The 21,738-nt window shown below is 41.4% G+C and overlaps 1 protein-coding gene across 1 annotated transcript; it reads right to left on the bottom strand.

Moving 5' to 3' along the window:
- Positions 1-9,328: 9,328 nt before the first annotated feature.
- trmt10a (tRNA methyltransferase 10A) lies at positions 9,329-13,600 on the bottom strand. Its single transcript, XM_070993323.1, has 8 exons — positions 13,445-13,600; positions 13,125-13,312; positions 12,110-12,284; positions 11,953-12,024; positions 11,802-11,876; positions 10,499-10,648; positions 10,299-10,404; positions 9,329-9,778 (listed from the first exon to the last, which is right to left on the bottom strand). Exons 2-8 carry the CDS (start codon positions 13,310-13,312, stop codon positions 9,597-9,599), a joined length of 948 nt encoding a protein of 315 aa, XP_070849424.1. The 5' UTR covers positions 13,445-13,600; the 3' UTR covers positions 9,329-9,596.
- Between the last annotated feature and the right edge of the window lie 8,138 nt (positions 13,601-21,738).

The raw sequence follows: 21,738 nt of genomic DNA on the forward strand, positions 1-21,738 counted from the left end.
TTGCTCTCTACAGCCTTGAATCACTTTCATCATCTTCTTTGCTAACTTGCTGAGTTCTGTCAGCCAGCAGAGCTGAAATGATTGACTTATTATTACATTGATCGTGAGGTATTTTTCAATTCAAAAATCAAAAAATTACATGTGATTATGCCACAAATCTGTTTTATCTTCATTTTGTTCAAAGACAGCAATGAGCCACATGATGATGGACAGAAAGTGTAAAAGTAAGTTTCTCTTTAAGACTTCTCTCATTTTGCAAGTTGTCCATCATTTCAGGTTGAACAGTTCAGCTAGATTCAGTTTTGTATGTTGAGTCGATTTTAAAGCTCTTTCTTCAAAGCTAACAAGTGTGAGCTGTGAAGGGCAGAAAAGTCTCACATAACCACAGAGAACAACCTGGCAAAGAGTCAGTCATACAGCAGTGCTTATATTCTCACTTAATGAGTGACAAGACACAGGTGTGCAGCTCAGGGGATAGGAGGAGGGTGTGGCTAGAGAGAACAGGTGGCAGGTAAGGTGTGGATGTGACAGTGATCCTGTGAACGGTCTGACTGCTAAGGCCTGTACCATAAAGCTTGATTAACCTAGCCGGGCTTCCTCTTACTTATCGGGCTTCACTTAACGAGACATCCGCCCTCCGGATTTTCGGTACCATAAAGCCGGCTATCAACTCACTAATTCAATTCAGGCTTGTCCAATCTAGATCTGTGCGCGCTCACATAAAAAGGGCGGAGTTTGCTGCATGCAACCAATCGCAAACATGGAAAAATCAGCCCGAGCCGCATATTTCACTATGGAGGAGCAAACAATATTAATTAATAAATACGAGGAATACAAATCAATAATCCAGGCAAAAAGCAACACAGCTGCCAAACGGCGCAAGGATTGCTGGCAAAAAATCGCCGACTGTGTCAATGCGTAAGTTAGTGCCATTATAATATTACTTCCCCACTATGACTGCACTTGTATATCTGACTACAGTAACATTTGTGTGTTCCATAAATGTATGTGTGTATGAAATTTTTCGTTATGGCATGTGATTGTAGCCTTATTATTTCAGATGCAACCCGAGTGGAGCAAAGAGAACATGGGAGCAAATCAAACATAAGTATAAAAATATACTTCAAAGTGGTCAGTACGCTTACTATATCTTATACATGTAGCATATGTATATGTAGGCCTACATGTTGGAGGCTACATACAATACAATATACAACGGCAAACATCCCAGGGCTTAGTCTACATTATGCAAATTACACATCAACCTTGCTTACCTGCGATGTCATAAAAGCCCTCTTTGATGCATTGCGTGGGCAGGTGGCCGGGAAACACCACGAATGCATCGACAAGTTCAGTCAGGGCCCCCGCGACTTTATGAATAGCTCTACATACTGTGTTTTTCCCGAGGTTTTCGGCATCGCCAACAGAATACATAAAAGTACCTATGAATGAATGCATCAATCCATGATTTACTTAAACAAATAATTGATTAATGGCATTTTATCTGTGGCTTGCTTGTAACCCATCCAACGAGGGATTTAAAGACATCATAATAATTACAAACATCACTAAGAAATATATTACCTGTGGCAAAAAACCTCAGTGCAATGCACACTGTCTGTGGGACTGTCAGCGCGTGGTTGCGGTGCGTTACATTACTGATGTAAGGCTCCAGCAGCTGACAGATGTATTGTAACCCCTCTCCCGAAAACCTGTACCTTTCGTACAGTGATTGTTCAGACAATTCGAACGGATTACAGCGATCTCTAAATACTCTTTTGCGCCTGAGTGCTCTTCGCACAAGCTGTGCACCAAGATCCACCGGGTTCTCATAAAACGGACAGGCCATTTTCCAAGAGAACTGATTGGTCAGTAGGTGGGGCTTTTATACCTGCTGAGCTCTTATCCCGAACTGATCCTGCTCCGGAGCAGGTTAGTAGTTCAGCATAGGTTACCACGGCAACGTAGCCCGATAGAAAGTAAGCCACCTTTATGGTACCGAAAAGCCAGGGTTAAGCCTGAAGTTATCTCGCTAAGCCGTAATCCAGCTTTATGGTACAGGCCTCTGGTCTGCTGGTTAAAGTCAGGAAACTTCAGAAAAGGATTGTTAGTTAACTGATTACACGTATTGTCTCTGTCAGTCTGCCAGTGCAGAAAGAGAAGTGGAAACTGGTGTTATTTCTGCTGCCAGCAGACAGACAGAGAGCGGTTCAGAGCAGAACTGATGCTTTATCAACGTAATCTTCTGCTGTGCTCTTTTGTGGCTGCAAATGCAAAGTAAAAAAAATTATCAAACTTTTTTTTGCCCAACTGCTTTTGCTCTCATGTCGCTCTGTCCCTCATTCTCTGTCTTGCTAATTTCATCTGACTGTCCAGATAGATAATAGATAGATGGAGGTGTGCAGCAGTGGAGCAGTAAGTGAGGTACACATCACTGGTTGGACAGGAAGAGATGGCACAGTGTGGTGTGATCACAGCTGAGGTGAAAATCTGTGAACTCTGAACAAAGTCTGAAATGAAGGAGGAACTGTTAATATACTGACAAGTTGAACACAGCTTCTTTTTAGTCTGTGTTAAAAGGCCATAAGACGACACTGTGAGCTGAGACGATTTCTAAAATATGAAGGTGTCATTTAGTGATATACATGTTACGTGATGACGTGGGGGGATGGAAGAGAAGGTGCTGAAATTGATTCTATTGACTGTATTTTTAGTAGACATTGACTTCCAGTTACCATTAAATCTGACAATGGCCTGCAGTTCAAATCTGAATTGTTCAGAGAATACTGTGAAAACAACGGAATCAAACATGAGAGAACAACACCAAAATGGGCTCAAGCCAATGGAGAAGTCGAACGCCAAAACACATCACTGATGAAGAGAATCAGGATTGCACACGCTGATGGAGTTGACTGGAAATGTGAACTGAGAAAATATTTTACTGTTTATCGTAGCATTGAACATCCAACCACAGGGAAAAGTCCAGCAGAACTCCTGTTCAACCGGAAAATGAGAGGAAAGTTGACGGACATTTGTGAGTCAAAAACAACTGCTTTGGATGTATGTGACAGAGACGCTGAACAGAACGGAAAAGCTAACATGTATGCAGATGAACGAAGAGGAGCTCAGTACTCAAAAGTAGACACAGGAGACACAGCACTGGTTCAACAAGACAAAATGGACAAGATACCATTTAACACAACACCACACAAAGTTGTGAGCAAAACTGTAAACCAAGTTGTAGACGAAATAACAAATAGTTATAAAAAATGTTATTTGTGTTGTGAGACAAGATGAAGTAAAACAAAACAAACAAAAACAATACAAACAAACAAACAACAATACATGTATGTGTAGATAAACTTTAATTCCAAGGAAAAGGGGGATGAAAAGGGGGATTCCAAGGAAAAGGGGGATGTCATGTACTGATATGCGTGTTACGTGATGACGTGGGGGGATGGAAGAAAACTGTTGTTGAGTTGAGTTGGAGAGGCGGCATGTTGGTGGTCCACACTTGTTTAATAAAAGTATCGAAAAGACAATGCTTCATGTCCTGATCCTTTACCTACTTGAGTACTAAGGTAGACGGTACACAACAGAAGGGAACAAAGAGATTAGACATACAGATAGTATGTTCATTTCTATGCACTCAATACTTGGTTGAGGCTCCATTTGCATGAATTACTGCATCAATGTGGCGTGGCATGGAAGTGACCAGCCTGTGGCTCTGCTCAGGTGTAATAGAAGCCCAGGTTCCTTTGATAGCGGCCTTCAGCTCATCTGCATTGTTGGGTCTGGTGTCTCTCATCTTCCTCTTGACAACACCCCATAGTTTCTGTCTGGGGTCAGGTCAGGCGAGTTTGCTGGCCAATCAAGGACAGTAATACCATGGTTTAACCAACTCCCCTGTAACATGTGCCAAGGTTCCCTCACACCAGCACATGGAGTTTTTATATAGGCTATTCCGAATGACATGGTGAGAGCCCACATAAAACAACTATTGGAAAGCCAAATAATCAGGTAAAGTAGAAGCCCATATGCATCTCCCATCGTGCTGGAACAAAAGAAAGATGGTGGACTCAGATTGTGTGTAGACTATCACCACCTGAATGCAAAAAACAGGAGGGATGCTTTCCCTCAAGAATTGAGGAATCATTGGATGGACTGGTTCAAGCTAAGTGGTTCTCTACTTTGGATTTAGCCAGCGGCTATAACCAAGATGAGGTTGCTGAATAGGAGACTGCAAAGACGGCATTTTGTACTCCCTTTGGACTATTTGAATTTAATAGGATGCCATTTGGACTGTGCAATGCCCCTGGCACTTTTAAGCGCCTTATGGAGTGCATGTTTGGAGACTGCCATTATCAATCTCTCTTACTGTATCTTGATGATGTGAATGTGTTCTCTTCCTCTATCCAGCAGTGTGAGGAGAAATTTGGCCAGCTAATGAAGGCACTAATCTCTGCACCAGTGTTGGCCTATGGAGATTTCCAGAGGCTGTTTGTGTTGGAGATCGATGCAAGCCATGCAGGGCTGGGAGCAGTACTTTCCCAGGAGCATGGAGACCAGCTCAGGTCTGTTGCGTATGCTAGTAGAGTGCTCAAACCTACTGAGAAGAACATGCAGAACTATAGCTCTATAAAGCTAGAATTCCTTACTCTTAAGTGGGCAGTGGCAAGTTCAGAGAGTACTTGTTAGGAGGCTCTTGCACTGTCTATGCTGATAACAACCCTCTTAAAGTCAAATTTGATTTAATCTAATCTAGACACCTAGATACAGCATCCCAGCTAGCTCCGTTCAACCTTATCCTTGAAGTATTGTCCGGGGGTTCAAAATGGGAATGTGGGTGCCTTGTCTCGCCAATACAGAGGACATCCTCAGAGGAGGGGAAGGATTGTGAGGGGGGACTTTGTTTATTCACTCTGACATTTCTGTCCTTCCAGGTTGCTCCAAAGAGAACCTAGCTGCGTTACAGGAACAAGACCCAGTTATTGGACCACTGTTGGCCTGTTGGAGAAAAACCAGGCCACTGGACTCAAAGGAGAGGGAGAGATTTGGTCAAGGCACCAAGGAGCTTATTAGCCCAGTTCTTTTGTTGGAAGCCCAAGAACGGTCCAAAACAATCTTCAATTCACAGTGAAAGCATTTATTGAGGTCACATATAAAGCAATGTAGCGCTGGTCTCAGAGTGACAGAGTTCCTTCAGGAGAAATTGGAGAAATTAACACTAAATTTGTGTCCTCAATTTTCCTCAAAACTAATTCTCACTATTGCCAAACTCATTCCTTTTATTATTTTGCTATAGCTTCTTTGTCCAGTTGTTTGTGTTACATCATATAATCCATATTATTTGTCGTATTATTCATTATTCATATCCATACTCATTATTGTGTCAAATAAATAATACTTTTCATTTAAGTCCTTTTGAGATGGAAATAGACGATCACTGTATTGAGAGCTTACGCTTCAGATGATGAGACTGATCTACCATCAATTAATTAATTATTATTAAATCAGCATCAAATGAAAAGAATAAAATCCTTCTGAGCTGAGGAAGGTTGGTATCCCTTGTAATATTAACGAGTGCAAACATTAAACCCAAAGGTTTAATGACCTAATTCCCATACACGTTGCTACTGGCCCAACATGTATTGGGATGTAGAGAAGCGTTGTCAGCAGTGTGGAAGATGTGTTCTGGCTAAAGCTATACAGCCAAAAGTCAAACCATTCATGGGCAGTCTGCCAGCTTCTCGTCCCCATGAAATCCTGGCAATAGGACTTCACCATTTTAGAACCAGCTTCTAATGTAAGAGAGAATGTGCTGGTCTTTTTTTTTTTTTAACTTTATTGTCTGTATACACATAATAAGTGACAATTGACAATTGAAGTACAAAAAAAACAGAACAAAGCTAAACAAAAACAATAAAGCATCCTGAGATTGGGTCATATCTGTCGGGCAGAAATAGTTCTTGCATATATACAATGCACTTACACATTGCTGGTTCAGTATTCAAACAGCAACATACGGATAAAAGCAATTCACATATTTAGAATAATAATGGTCAGTTAAATGAAAGGTAACTCGTTAGGAGTCTTAGGGTAGGTAGTCACTAACTGGGGCCCATCTTCTCATAAAGATAGGTACTTTAAGCTGTAACTGGGCAGTCATAAATTCATCTGATATACAAGTTTTACCCTCTGCAGCCATTGAGCAACTGTAGGGGAGTCAGGTTTCATCCAGTTAACAGTAATCATTTTTCTTGCAATGACTAATAGTACATGCAATAAATAACACTGGTCTGTCGTTAACAGGTGGTCGGATTTGTTGCTAGGGTTACTCTTGGAGAGAGAAGTTGTTAATGGTGTCCTGAAGAACCTGGTTTTGACCTTCCAATCAAATTCTTTATAAAGTTGGCTTCCAATCCCCACGTGGCATCTGGAGCATATGTTTTCCCAAGAGGCATCGTCAATTACTGCATTTAGTTCCAGTTCCCATTGTTGCTTAATATGTAGTGTATTGTCTGATATGGCCATCCTTAGTTTCTTGTACATATGGGATATTTGTTGCTTTGTTGAAGGGCAATGCTCGACTAGGTGTATTAAATAACTTTCTATATTTGCGGGTTCCTTTTGTATATATTCCCAGTCTGTATTTTTTGTAACATAATGTCTGATTTGTAGATATCTATATACGTCACTTGAAGGCAAGGTATGCTTGTCTTTAAGTTGGGAAAAAGATTTAAATACATGTCCATCCATAAGTTGATTTATTGTTATCAGACCAGCCTCCGCCCATCTCTTATAAGCCCTGTCAGATAGAGATGGTAAAAACTCAATGTTACCTACTATGGGCATAGCTCGTGACAGAGCAGCGGCTCCTTTTAGTTGTTTCTGGACTGTACACCAGACCCTCAATGTGTGTTTAATCCATGGATTTCTAATTTAGAATGTGCTGGTCTTAACGGATGTGTTCTCCAAATACACTCAGGCCATCCCCACCAAGGATCAACGGGCCAGTACGGTAAAGGATGTTTTGGTGAAGCATTGGTTCCATTTATTTGGCCCCCCTGACCGCATCCATTCAGATCAGGGGAGAAATTTTGAGAGTAACTTGATTCCACAGTTATGCAAGGCCTATAAGATTCGTAAGAGTCGCACTACTCCATACCATCCTCAGGGCAGTGGTCAGTGTGAGCGGTTTAATCGTACACTGCATGATTTGCTGCATACACTGCCCCCAGATCAGAAGAGATACTGGCCACAGCACCTTCCTCGGGTAATCGATGCATACAACACCACAGTGCATCAGTCAACTGGCATGGCTCCTACTTCTTCATGTTTGGGCAACAGTCCCAGTTGCCCATAGACTTTTTGATAGGGGCTCAGGTGGAGGCTGAGGAGGGCCAGGCAGAGGACTGGGTGGAGGAGCACCAGGAGTCGCTTAAGGAGGCATACAGCCATGTACGTCAGCGGTTGGCTGCAAGGAGGCAGTACAGAGAATCCAGAACAAGAGGACCGGGTGAGAGATCCATCCTTAAGTGAGGGCCAGTACGGAGCCATGGGTTGAAGGGCCAGAACGCGGTGTTGTCTACTCCATCACCCCTGCAGTCCAGGGTGGGCTGCTTCGGCAAGCACATCAGACTGAGTTGAGAGATGTGCCTGCACGTGGACTGAGGATGGATACAGGTCAGGATGCAACAGAAGATCAGGTGGATGTAGGAGACAGTGGGGAAGCAGGTTCGGATTCTGACCCACCAGAAGGGTTGACAGTTGGATTCCATGGTGAGGGGTCACAATCCAAACTACACCCAGGGGCTGAGGGGATTGAGAAAGAAGAGGACAGTGAAACAGAAGAGTCCCCAGTGGTAGTGAAGGGCCCCCAAAAGTCTACTAGAATTACTGCAGGCAAACACACTAACCCCTATTGACTTCCACAATCTGAAATACCACATCATGATGCATCAGTATAATGAAGTAAAGGTTTTGTACTGATTGGTCTCTCCAGTTGCTATATTGCGCCAATTAGGCTGTGGATATAGGGCTATAGCAGGTGGCAGCGGTTCAGGCCAGTGGAGTGAGGCAGATGCACACCTCATTCCACACTGCTATGCAGGGAAAGTAGGCGTGCAGGCGAAAGTAGGTGTGCAGAAATAACTCACCTGGGTTGTTGATGATGAAATAGATCAACGTACCAGGGCATCAGTGGTCCATTCACTGCTCTTGCCATGGGACTGTTTTGTTGTTTTCATTTGTTTTCTTGGGGTTTCTTTTCCTGTCTCGTTTGCCTTGGCAAGTGTGCTGGTAGCAGGCAAAAAGAGCTGGGTATTGCTCTTGGGGCAAAATTGTTTTTCAGGCCTTTCCTGCCCTTGCCATTTTAGTTTCATCAAGCTCACTGCCACACAGTGAACCTGAAGCTCTGGGCCCTGAGCAGAATACAGGAATAACTTGAAGCTTGTTCTGCTACATTGCTGACTCATTACATGTTATCGTGTTTGCACCAGGTCTGGCTCAAGGCTCTCAACCTCTTTTTATCTTGATCATCAACAGCTTTGACCTCACCTGTATTCCGCACACAGCATGTCTGGTTGAGCAGGGTCAAACTAATGAGTTTGATTGTTCTTGGGCTACGTTGGAATGGCTTTTGGCCCTCGGTCCATTTCAGACCACTTCTATATCACCTTTACTTTTAATGTATGCAGCTTCAGTTTGGCTGTCAGAGCCATTGATTAAGAACAGATGTAACATTAAGGACTAAATAACTGACACATTGCAGTTTGCTGCTGCTGCATACACTATGTTCAAGGCTAACTGCAGTCCTGCTTCTAGTGTGGAAATGTTCCCTTTGAGCTCTTTACATTATCTCTGCTGGCTTACACTGTACTAGTCAGACTGCTAAAGCATCGCAAGACACCTCAAAACTCGTTCTTCTATTTCCACTGCTAAATTTCAATCTTCTATTCGATGATTTGTTCCAACATTTTAAAGCCTTTTTTCTTGTCATAATTTCCTTTTTAAATATTTAACTAGGGATTCACTGTTGCCCACATAGTAGAATTAATGCGAGTTCTCTTTGAATTTTCATGACATTATCCTGCATTGTATCGATATAAAAAGATGTATTTGCAAATTTCTGTGATATTTCGCCAATCTCTCTGTGACTAGATTCCCAAAATTTGGAAGATATTCCAAGAATTCCAGGGTCAGTGACAATCATGTTGTTGTGTTGTGTTTTATCCTGCTTTAAATCTCTTTTTTAAATGAGTCCATTTGGCATAGGTCTGACAGCTTTAGCTTTAAACAACAAAAAAGCAATGAAAAGTCAAGAATAATTCTTCAGTGTAATAACTGTATATTCTGTCAAAATATGTAGCAAAACTGAAATTTTGTATTCTTATTAGATGTGCAACTTATTACCCATTACAAGGAACAAAGTAAAACGTTCAATAAATAGCTGTTTTTAAAAGAAAAATCATTTTGAAATTTGAAAGAAACACATCTTAACAGAAACATCTCTCTTTCAAGCACAGCCTTGACATAAATATATCCAGACGTCAGATGTCTGAACTTTGTCTCAAGTTGTCCCTTTGAACTAAGATTTAGACCCTTTTGTCAGCTTGGTCTGATGCGTCAGAGTCAGATTCTGAGTCTTCCTCCTCTTTTTCCTGAAGAGATGTTCCGTCCTGGTCGACAGCCACTGCTCCTTTCCTTTGAGGCAGGACGGTGAAGAAGGCCTCCTGCCAGGTGCCCTTCTCCAGGTATGCCAGGATGATCTCAAACACTGCAGGAGGCACAAAAGCACACTTCTTAAAACAAATATAGGCAGTGCAGGGAAAAAGAGCTGGTGCAGCAATTAGCCAACTGCTTCAAAAATAACAACCAGAATTAAGATTGGTCTCCATTTGGGTGTTACTGTTGAAGTAGTAACTTGTACAAGCAACACAAAGGTTACATTTATGCATTAATTACAGTGTTTTCTATCAATATGCTTCACTTTTACATGAGAAAAGGCTGTAGGAGAACACTTCCACTAACATTAGCTTGATATAGTGACATCAAAAAATGTCTCCCATTCTCTGGATGTGTCAGTTCTGAATGGGGCATTTTAGAACATAACCCGGAATCCCACAAAATAATATAGCTGGCTAACAATAGTTTTCCCTTGGCCTTGGAAGTAATGCTATAGGTAGTGCTTGAGAGCCAGATATAGTAACATCAGCAGCTTACTAACCACAAAAGTGGGCAATTTACTCCAAAGATATAGATTACTGATTTCAGTCTGGTGTGATACTAGTTCATACCATGGTTGACTGCCAGAACCTTCCGACTGTTCATCTTGACAAAGCTGCTCAGAGGAAGCTGGGCGTGATCGATCCCCAGCTCCTTCGCCCTCTCAAAGGTGATCCCCTGCAAACAAAAGCCAGACAAAGTAAAGAACAGTTCAAATCACTCAGCAGGAATCACATCCAGCATGGCCCTGCAGCTGTGACATCAGACACACCTTATGGTGATTGTGGTCCACCAGGCCTCCAATCACGTAGGCCTTTTTTTGGTCCAGCTCTTCCAGCACATTGGGAGAGTCTGACGTCAGGTACACCAGCTCCTCTTTAGCCACAACTTCACTGTAGTGCTCCGTTTTAATGCTGATGTCCTGAACACAACAGCAGCATGCACATGTGCACAGTTAGGCAACATTGCACAGACATACTGTACCAAGATATTAAACACGAGTCAAAAAAGCATTTACGTGAGCAAATGCAGTTGTTTTCTAATTGCAAGGATCACCACAGTCTAAAAGCTGTTGCAGAGGTTACACAGGTTCATTATTTTCTGATATTATGTAGAATCAATTAATTGAAAAAAAAAAAAAAGCAGATTAATCAATAATAAAAATAGTTGTTAGTTGCAGCCTTAAATTCCTTTTTGACTGTTAATGCCCACATTACATGTTGAAATGCTGCTATTCTATGGAACTCTGGCAGGTCTTAGTGGTAAGAAAAAGCACTAGGCTGCTAACAAACTACAGATGTGTGTGGGGGGGGGGGGAATCCACCAATTTTACACATCAAATGCCACATTTCCACTAGCGCGGCTCGACTCGACTCTACTCTACCCGGTTGTTTTGTGTTTCCATTAGGGATAGTACCTGGTACCCGATACTATTTTTAGTACCTGCTCTGGCGAGGTTCCAAGCAAGTAGAAGCGATACTATATGTGACGTCAACAGCCTGTCGGCCACTGATTGGCCAGAGAGTGTCGTCACTGGTCTGCGACGTCCAACACCGGAAAAACAATCCCGCCCCCTCCATTGTAACGCCGGGCAACAGCAACTGCTGACTCTATTCTTTATTCTCACTCGAGGGAAATGGCTGCTTGGTTTCTTCTCTTGCTTTGTGTGTGACAAAAAGCCACAAACCGAGCAGCAAATACAACATTGCCTTGATGTCCTCCATTGTTTGTCGGCTCTGTTTGCGTCGCATACAAATTGACGTCATGGCAGTTTCACGCAGCCGTGGTATGACGACCCCGCCTACGTTAAGGAGGTACTATGAAGTACTCAATTGTAATGGAAACTCAACCAAACCAAGTAGAGTAGAGTAGAACCAAGTCAAGTAGAGCTGGAACTGTGTAATGGAAATGCGCCAAAAGTGTGTCACCAGGTGTTGAGGAGTGCTACTGTAAATATGGAAGAGGCTGCAGGGGGAGCTGTGTGAAGCCTGTCATTGCCAACTACAGCACCTAGAAAATGTCTTGGTTGTTGAAAACTAAAATCAGTGCAGAGCATCATTCAGGATCGTGTTTACCTTCCAGTTGACCCATCCTTTGTCCTTTTCATCCATGCTCTGTCTCAGCTGTCCTCCCAGGCTTGTCAGATAAAACTGCAGAAGTGAGAGGAGTGGTTACACATCAGACAGGACTGTCTCACCTGCTCCACATCAGTCAGGAGCCACTAACCTGCACTGGATGCAATGCTCGTCTGTTCTCAGCATAGCACCGCTGGATCTGTTTGTGAAGCTTCCGCACATCCTGGAAACATGGCGAAATTATCAGTTTGCAGAGTCAACACCTTTGTTTATATCTCAGTGTAAACACTGTTTCCAGAGCTCTTTACCTTGATCAGCATGAGGTCGTCGAAGCTGCAGTCCACCACCAGCCTCAGTGAGCTGGGCTTCACATCTCTGCGTAACCGTTTCCTGACATTCTGGGTCTCTCCTCCCTCCTCCTCCTCCAGGTGATCATTTTGCCTCTGCAGCCGACGCTGCTGCTTCCTCTCCTTTCGTCTCTGCCTGCAGCAGAAAGCACAGGACAGATACTGAACATGTGGGCACACACACACCTATGCACACAGTATCCAACCAGTATACGACCAATTTTGGTTATATTATGGTGTGATGTGTGCATGGAACGTGTGTCATTGGTTATTCATAATCCGGTACATATGATTCGAATGCAGTGTGACTGGCAAAGAAAACACTGGGTCAGAAAAGGTTCTGACAGTGAACCATATTATTAACATTTCAGATGCACTCATTTATTTATTTATTTACAACCTGTCTGATCATCAAGGTGCACCTGTTTTCCCCATGTTAAAGCTATTGTTTACATGATTTTAGATGTTCCCAGATCTCAACAATTACATTGTTGGGTGTAAGCTGTAAAAAAAATAAAGCTCTGAATGTAATAAATATAAATAAATATTAATAAATATAAATATATTTTTTGATGTAGCAATGTGCTATATTTCCAAAAGCGCTTAAAATAATGTATTTGTTTTGTTAAAATTAGAGCAGCACTAAATACACGTTAGGTCAGTGAAGTTAGGCAATAAGAGCAGAGATGGTGCATGTATTTACTAGAGCAAGACAGGCAGGACGAGTTTTTCTTTGTTAGCTTGCAAAGGATAAATAAATCACACCTGAACTGCAAACGTCTATACTGACTATGAACTAATTTTGCCTTCACACAGCTTATCCCTACGGAGTATCAGTGAGATACTGATTTCAGGTTTACTTCAAGCAATAGCCACTACAAGTAGTACAACTTTAAGAGGACAAGCAGCATACAGACAGACAGCTGTTACCACACCTCTGTGGCTGAATGAACAGTGTTAAACTGAGTTCACTTACTTTCGGAGATCCCTCTCCTCTTCCCATTTCTGCTGCTTCAGAAGCTTCTTCCTTTGCCTTTTGGACAGAGATTGCTTTTCTGCTGCAGCTTCTCCATTTCTACTCACTGTCTTCGGACTGCTCTTATTATCTGTGTTATCATTCTCCTGCTGGGCGGAAGCTTCACTTTTCACACTATCATCAGCCATCTGTGAGGAGCAGAGATGACTTAAGTCTGTTTGCTAATGCAGCTGTGTCAACTAGCTGTTGATGCTAGCTTGGTGACTGTTTTTTGCAGAAGGCTAACTGGCAACATTTAACAGCCAATCAGAGTTCTTTACCTTAGAATTTCAGGAAGAACGAAATCTTTTAAAACATCTTCATCGCTTTGATATCCAAGAACAGACAGTCAGACAAACCATGAAAATCAGCTTAACAACGACAGCTCTTCAATACAGCCACACAGTTCCACATGTATATAAAGTTGGCGCATATATGACGTCATTTAACGGCGCCAGATGCATTCAATGCTATCGGAACGCGTAACGTATTGCGAATGGCTAATAGATGTATTAGTTCCTATTAGGGATGCACACGGTTAACTGTTTAACCGTTAACCGATAACAGGAACGTTAACCGATTAATACTAACGGTCAATTTTGTTTTTTAGCTACGTAAGTCAATCAACTCATGGGGGCGTGTCGAGTTCGTAAGTTCGTGACTATTACAACGGACCGCTGGACCTCGCTCAATACGTGACAATTACATGTCACTATATCGATGAGTACTGGAAAGTTAATTCTGCCGTCCTGTTAACGCAGAGCATGCCAGGTAGACACACAGCTGATAACCTCACAGCTAAACTGGTTGATGCAGTGGAGACGCGGGGACTTAGTGGGAAAGTGTCCGCATGCGTCCACGACAACGCGCGCAACATCGTGGCAGCCAACTCTCCCGGACGGGTCAGCTGGGACTCGACCCCCTGTTTTGCACATACACTGCAGCTGGCGGTAAATGACGGATTTAATGTGTTTGTGCATCGTGTTATTGTTGCAGCGGGGCGGCTTGTCAGGCACTTCAACCACAGCACACCTGCATGCAAGGCACTGGAGGCCAAACACGACCAAATGCAACTTCCGAAGCACCATCTTATTGTGCGCAATTACGCACAAAACACACGTTACATTGAATATTATTTTTTTTATCTCCAGGTTTACAGCAAAATGGTTCGGAATGAAGCCGCATCATCCAGATAAACATTGAGCTCCATCAGAACTGTTAAAAATCTGATTTCAGAAGCGTGAATCAGAACACACAATTAAAGAAATCACCAGCGCGCTCGCTCTCGACATAATTTAAAAAGCATTAGGAGACGATTGAAGCCTACAGTACTGTTAATTATCTAAATCTTGTAGCTTTTTTTTTTTTTTTTTTACATTTTTGATGAGTAATCTAATTATTTTCCGTCATTGTAAATCTGCAGTTCGGACCGAACAGCGCCAAGTCAGTGACTCTCTGATTCCAACCTTTCCTTACATGGAAAGCCTTGGCGGAATGGTGGGACGTTTGTGTGTCGGAATAGCGGTATTTCGGGATGGTGATATGTCTAAATGGTGGTATGTCGGAATGGCAGTATGTCGGAATGACGGAATGTCGGAATGGCAGCATGTAAGGGCATTTAAATCTTATCGGTTAACGGTTATTAATCGTTAAAGGGCGTCGGTTAACGGTCATAAAAATTAAAAATGTGCATCCCTAGTTCCTATGCTAAAATCGACGTCATGATAGGAACTTTCTTAAGCACATCAGTGGCACGGATGTATCACACACAGGCAGCAGGGCTCAAAATGATAATAAACGGCACGAAAACCAATTTGACAAGATGTCAATTTGACATCCAGGATGGGCTGGGTCTGAAAATTACAACCCGACCCGCCCCAGGCCGCGGGTTTTTAAGGCCGGCCCGATGCAGGCTGACACACCAGCATTAATTGTCGGCCCGGCCGAACCATCCCCGGTCTGGGCCAAAAAAAGCCAGGCTGAAACCATGGTAACAGCCAGGTCCGCCCACATGCCGCTCTCCGTAGATGACAGTGCTGAACAGACGGGATCATGGGGAAGTAGTTGGAGAACAAAAAATGAGTGAAAGAAGCGGTTGCAGTAGGCAAAAACGATTGCGACGAGGAGGAGAGAGGTGGAGCTAAGGAGGAGAGACAGCGCTGCGGAGGAGAGAGATGGAGCTGATGGAGGTCCATGTCTGTTTGTATTCGGGGGAGCCTCCACGAATTTGTGCCCAGGGTCCCCTGCCCTCTTGATCCAGGCCTGCTTATGCCCCCCTAAAACAACCACTCTTCGTTTCAGGGTTACTTCAAATGTGCTAAAATGGCCTTTTGGTGAAAATAGTTGTAAACAATGAAATAAGTAGCTAAGTCATCAGCAAATTTGACTGAGTGGTTGGAAATGTGTTGGTGCACATGGGTCAGCCAAAGAAGGGAGTGAGCAACCATCTTTGGGGGGCCTGTACTCAGCCTGGTGGTGCTCAGTGGGTTATTAAACAATCAAGCAATTTCCCCTCGGGGATTAATAAAGGATTTCTGATTCTGATTCTGATTCTGATTACTGATTCTCACTGACAGTCAAGTGTTCGGGTCCAGCAGGTCCAGTTTCCTTAGCAGTTGCTGAAGGATGATGGTATTGAACACTGAACTGAAATCTATGAACAGCATTCTGATTTAAGAGCCTTTAAATCAGAGGTGGATGAGGGCTGAGTGGAAGGAGGCTGTTTCATCATTGAACCTTTGACATGATATGCAAACTGAAAGGGGTCAAGGTAGTGGTGGTTTAAGTGGTGCACAAGTGCCAGTGGTTCCAAATCCACAGTATTTAGCCTGGACCCTTAAAACAACCTACTTTTAACCCTTCATCACAGATTATAGTGTGTGTGTAGCGAGTGTGAACATGTACTGCGAGCAGTTCAGTGAAGGAGTTTTTTTTCCCCATTTTCATTTGAAAGATTTTATTTATTTATTTTGAAAGAATGAAGTGGTCAAAGGGTTCAAACTCTACAGCTCTTGAATAACTGTCACAGAGATGGAGTTGACAGTAGCTGTAATGCTTCAGCAGCACCGCCATCTATTGGGCATTTTGATGAACTGCACCAAGACTTTGAGCATCAAGCGTCCAGTCAGTAAACTTTTTTTGATGAAACTGACTCAAAGGCTTAATGGTAAAATATATATACATATATGTTAATTTGGTCCACACAGCTCGTTTGCAATTCAAAACTGCAATCTGTTTTTAGATATGTTTTCGAGGCATCCCAATTTCTTTGGAATCAGTGCTATATATGACCTTTTAATGCACAGTTTATTACTGTTAAAACCTGTGTCACTACACTCACTTGGGTGAGGACAATCAAGATTTTACCTTCACGGATTTAAATTCAATTGGCCCCCCAAAAAAGAGAGTGCATTGCAAAATAGCCAGAGGCTTGTGTGTGTGTGTGTGTGTGTGTGTGTGTGTGTGTGTGTGTGTGTGTGTGTGTGTGTGTGTGTGTGTGTGTGTGTGTGTTATGGCTCTGGATGGAATGCCTTGCAGACACACCAGCTTTAAATGTGTCTGTGTGTATACAGTTAGGGCTCTGCAACATGATCCTGCATCCATCCATCTACATCCCTCATAACCCAGTTTCTGTCCACAGCCAGCAGAGAATCCTTTAACACCAGCTGCCAAGCTAAACTGAAAAGATGGCAGCCATGGTCAACCGATTTCAGACCAATGTTTTGAGAATAAATAACTTCCACATTTACACTTTCGTCTGTCAGAGGGGGCGACTTCCAACCATGATAAATAAGAGACGTCCTGTTAACAGTCTTTATGCTAAGTTAAGCTAACACTTCAGCTCTGTATGTAAACAGACAAACATGGGATCAATGCTAACCTACTCATCTCACTCCTGGGATGAAAGCAAATAGACTTATTCCCAAAAATGTGGAAGTATTTTAAACTAATTCAAATAATCATGACAGCCATTTGAAGAAGCCACTCGAGACATGAAGGTGTTCTTGGTCTTTATTCGACAGAATTTGTTTCTTTTACATCACAAGTTCATACAGATCCAACCAACTCTGGATCCCACACCTTGAAGCACTTACCTGATGCTGCTTCTGGTCTCTTGTCTTCAAATGTGCACAGCCACTCCAGAGGTTCAAGGATCGAGGGACTTACATACTTACTTGTAGTAGAGCTCAAGAGGCACATTTAATCTAAAACTTTATTGTTTTTGTACAACATACAAAAGCCTCCATTCTGTATTTCAGCAGAATTCCAGTCAAGTTTTATTCCCATATGCCTGTGCTGCACTCTGTAGGTCATGTATTAACATCAACAAGTGAAAAATATAATAGAGAGGTCTGCAAAAGGGTTTCATATTTATTTTACATTAACACAAGCACAAACACATTTAGCATCAACATCTGATGCAACATTTCTTGCCGTATTCATGACACAATTTTGAACCAACCTTGTACATTTCACTTGCAAAACATCAAAGTTAAAAACCTAAACTAAGCCTTCAGTTTCATTTCTGTCCATCCATCTAAAGCCACCTGTCCCTGCTGTGCATTCACCATTTCATTCCATATTAAAGTCTCTTCATTCCAAAAGTCACAAACGTTCTCTTCATGACAAATCTACTTTCTTTTACCTGCACAGAATTCACTGTCTGTCCACAAAGTTCATAATTTCAAAAGAGTAGGGTGATCTAGCTTTAAACCCCACCCTGTCTGAGTGTCCTTGCACAGGACTTTGAATCACAAAGTCCCAAAATCACTGAGTGACGCATCAGAACATCAGGCCTTCCTTGAGACCTGTGAAAAAAATATTTACACTTATACATAATTTAATTTCTCTAAACAACAAACTGAATTTTCCTGCTATTGCACAGAAGTAATAAAAAACAAACCAAAAAAACACATTCAAAAACTCACAAAGTGCTGCTGCAACCACAAACCAGAACAACGGAGGATCTGTCTGACAAAATGATCCTTCAAAAGACCAAACGTGAAACCAAAAGTGGAACCAACAATTAAAATGTGATTAAAAAGAAAAGTGCGCACTGAAGAAGACTCAACAGTAGATTCGTTGTGGATTATTCAGAAATATACATAGTTTCAGAAGACTAACATCACATCGAACTGGTAAAAATATTAAAACATTTTTGTGCCAGAAAATGCTGGGATCTTACTTTATACCTATACTGGCAACCCCTATATATACAACGTATGTGATAATTTTCATATTTTATTTTGGAGGTTAGTTTACAGGAAATGAAAGACAATCAATGAATATCACACTCAAAAATTAGACAATTTGGGATTTCAATTTTTATTTATTAAAGGGCCTATTCACCCAAATTAGAAAAAAAAAAAATAAACATATTTCTTTTGTGCTTTCAAAAAAAAACTATGTATCTGGTATTAAAAATGAAAACATGAAATTCTTTAAAAAAAACAGTTTTGAAGTCACATCATGAAGTATTTAATTGTCATTAAGATAAATGAAAGACTAATGGCTGGTGTCAAAAATAAAATATTTGTGAATGCGCTTTTAAGTCATTCTTTGCTATCTAATAATCTATTCTACTGTTTTATTTAAATTTCAATTCAATTGCAATACAAATGAAATGTATTATTCTGATATGACATGATATTTTGTTTAACTTGAGCACACAAAATATGTTTTCTGTAATTTGGTTGAATTGACCCTTTAACTTCACCTTTAGTCGTAATAAGTTGACAAACCTCATTTGATGCATTGATGAAGCAACATTTCACTCCAAAACAGTGACCACAACTTGCCATTTTCTACATTATAACCCTTCAAAAGCTCAGAAGACAGAAACCTGCCTTCCCTAATTCAATCTAATACAACACAGCTTGTATGATCCATGCGGTTTATTACCTTTAATATAATTCAATACATGAATGCAAATCTAAGTCTAAGTAAGACTTTTCAATTCACTGATTGTTTCCCTGATGTGGTATTCTTTTATAACTTTTATTCGAAATGAATGCTTGATGTCAGCCTTGACTGGACTTTCTTAGCTTCCTAGCATAAAAACAATCAAGTAACATATTTCCAACAGTTGATTCAGAGTGAAAGACAGATGGACTGGCCAGCAGATCCACAGTCTGAACTATTTTAAGTACAAAACAATAACTCAATGTCAAAATAAAGACAGAATACACAGAAATACATGTCAAACAGTACAGCAGTCTACGGGTCACACAGTTGAGTGATCCATCTCTCTTTGCCCTGTCTGCTGCAGCAGATCACTTCCTGCAGCTGCACTGTCCTGTACAACCTCTGAGAGCTGCTGGAAAAACCAGAATCTCTACATTTCAGTGAGAAGGGAGAGACATAGGACAACCTGTCTTCATGTGGTCATTAGATCAAAAAGATTGCTATATATGTGGTGTATGATGGCAGATCTGAACACACACATTCCATCAATATCGTCACATTGAATACAGCAGATTAAGGTATTTTGACACTTTCAGCTGTACAAAAACGAATGGTACGGGCTGACTTTCATGTGTTTTGAAGCAATAGTCATAGCACTGCAGAAAATCCAACACACAAGAGATGGTAAGAACTGGTATAGTTAACTGGTATAGATATTTGGCTAAATATAGTCATTGTAAAAATCATCATTTAATATGTGACATACAATGAAATACAATTATAAAACCACAAAAATAATGTTTGAAAATGAAGTTAAAAATAAGGATTTTCCAGAATGAAACCCTGTTCGTTTAGAGTCAAAGTCAATGTATACAGACCTATGCACTCAGTGAGTCCTTCTAAATTCTTACAACACCATGTTAGAAAACAAAGCAAACAATACATACTTTATACATATCTTGCACAAGTTCAAAGGTAAAACAGGGTGTGAATGAGCACTCTCGCACAAGGACTTTCATCTATCAACTCCAGCCAATAAAACACACAGACGTAGCACAACGAAGAGACGAAGCCCAGAGCAGTCCGACATCCACTCAGAGCTCGGCCCTGCTGGGAACCAAGACAACAAAACAGACACTAAGTTCTTCTGAATACACCATTAACACCTGAAACCCAGTTTACTCACTGAGGAGGAGACAGTTCTAGTGTTGAGACTCAGACTTCAGTTCCAATTGAAGAGCTTTGAGCTCAATGCCAACACTATCATACTAGCATGCTCACAATTACAACCGTAACATACTGATTTTAAGCAGGCAATATGTTTAAAGTGTATGAGTATGCTCCTTATTCACCATTGCAGAACTGTTCTTCCTTGTACCCGGTCTGAATGTCCCCCTTCCTGTTGACAGACACTGCTGTCACACTCACTGCCCAGTCTGCATCGTTTCTAAATTCAACCTCCCAGCTGTGAATATTATTTCATGTTTAAAAATGCATTAGTACCATTTAAGTGGACACCCAATCTGTCAAAGTTAAAGTCAATCTGTCTGGCATCAGGAGTGAGGGTTCATTCACCCTGACAATAGCACGACAGGAAAGTACTAGAGTAGGAGTACAAAAGCAGTAGTAGTTGTTCATACTACTAAGAATAGCATTATGTAATTCACGTAGTATATGCAGCATACTGTTTTTTTCTGAGTAGTATGCATGATGAAACTGTTAAATGAATGTATTTTGCAGCATGCTACTGGAGTTCGTCCTCCTGGTGTTTCTGTTGCTTTGGAAGCGTAACGTTATCCTTGCTCCAATCAAACTGGGTGCTTTTTCAACTTGTTGGTGTTAATGCCCATGCTGGTTTGGTTATAATATGAACATTTTGGATGGTAGCTGCATAAGTTCAAGAAAATATGCAATGACAGAATAACAGCAGGATTAAAATTAAAAATATATTTCAGTTGTGGGCCTGCTTTTCCTCTGTCACAGTTGTTGAAAGGCTGCTGGCACTACAGTGCAGCTGGGGGTGATGGGAATTAGTTAAGCAGGCATAAACCAAAGTATTGGACAGAATAAAATCAGAGGATCACCAAAGTTAGGATGGAGAGGATCAGGATTCATCCTTCGATACCAAAAGATATCACAATCTGTCAAATTTTTGCTGAGATATTTCACTAAAAAACAAAATTGTTATCCTCATGGTGATGCTACAAGCTAAAAATTCACCTTTGTGGGAAACCATGAATGTCTGTACAAAGTTATATTCATGTGATTTTTGTTGAGATATTTCACTTTCTACCAAAATAGTGGACCATCCAACAGACCAACAGAACATCGTCAGCCCTGCTAGCATGGGTACAATGTATTGTGTACTTTCTGTAAGTATGTATTTGGAGCTCTTTTGGGCCTCCACACCGCAGCTTGATTTGACTTTGTCAAATTTAGTGATTCCTACCAAAGATTGAACATTGTTACACTCACAATTATCTATTTGCTTGTGTTGCTGTGTTTACAAATCTCTCCATTTACACCCATATTTTGCCCCTGTAGACTAATCACCCACTTAGTTCTGACATTAATGATCTTCCATACATTTTGCTTATCTAAGAGGAAAAAACCTGTACAGTAACTTTCCATACACAAAATTTTGCATGTAGGATTTAAACTACCTTCCACT

Source organism: Chaetodon trifascialis, chromosome 23 (genome assembly GCF_039877785.1).
Source record: "Chaetodon trifascialis isolate fChaTrf1 chromosome 23, fChaTrf1.hap1, whole genome shotgun sequence".
Taxonomy (NCBI): domain Eukaryota; kingdom Metazoa; phylum Chordata; class Actinopteri; order Chaetodontiformes; family Chaetodontidae; genus Chaetodon; species Chaetodon trifascialis.

Bases quoted from the DNA above. Each gene is read 5' to 3' on its own strand.
- trmt10a (XM_070993323.1), bottom strand. From the start codon at position 13,312: ATGGCTGATGATAGTGTGAAAAGTGAAGCTTCCGCCCAGCAGGAGAAT. The intron at 10,405-10,498 runs GTGTGTCTGATG...TTTTGTTTGCAG, and splicing joins TGGACCACAATCACCATAAG to GGGATCACCTTTGAGAGGGC. The intron at 9,779-10,298 runs GTATGAACTAGT...TGCCTCCTGCAG, and splicing joins GGTTCTGGCAGTCAACCATG to TGTTTGAGATCATCCTGGCA.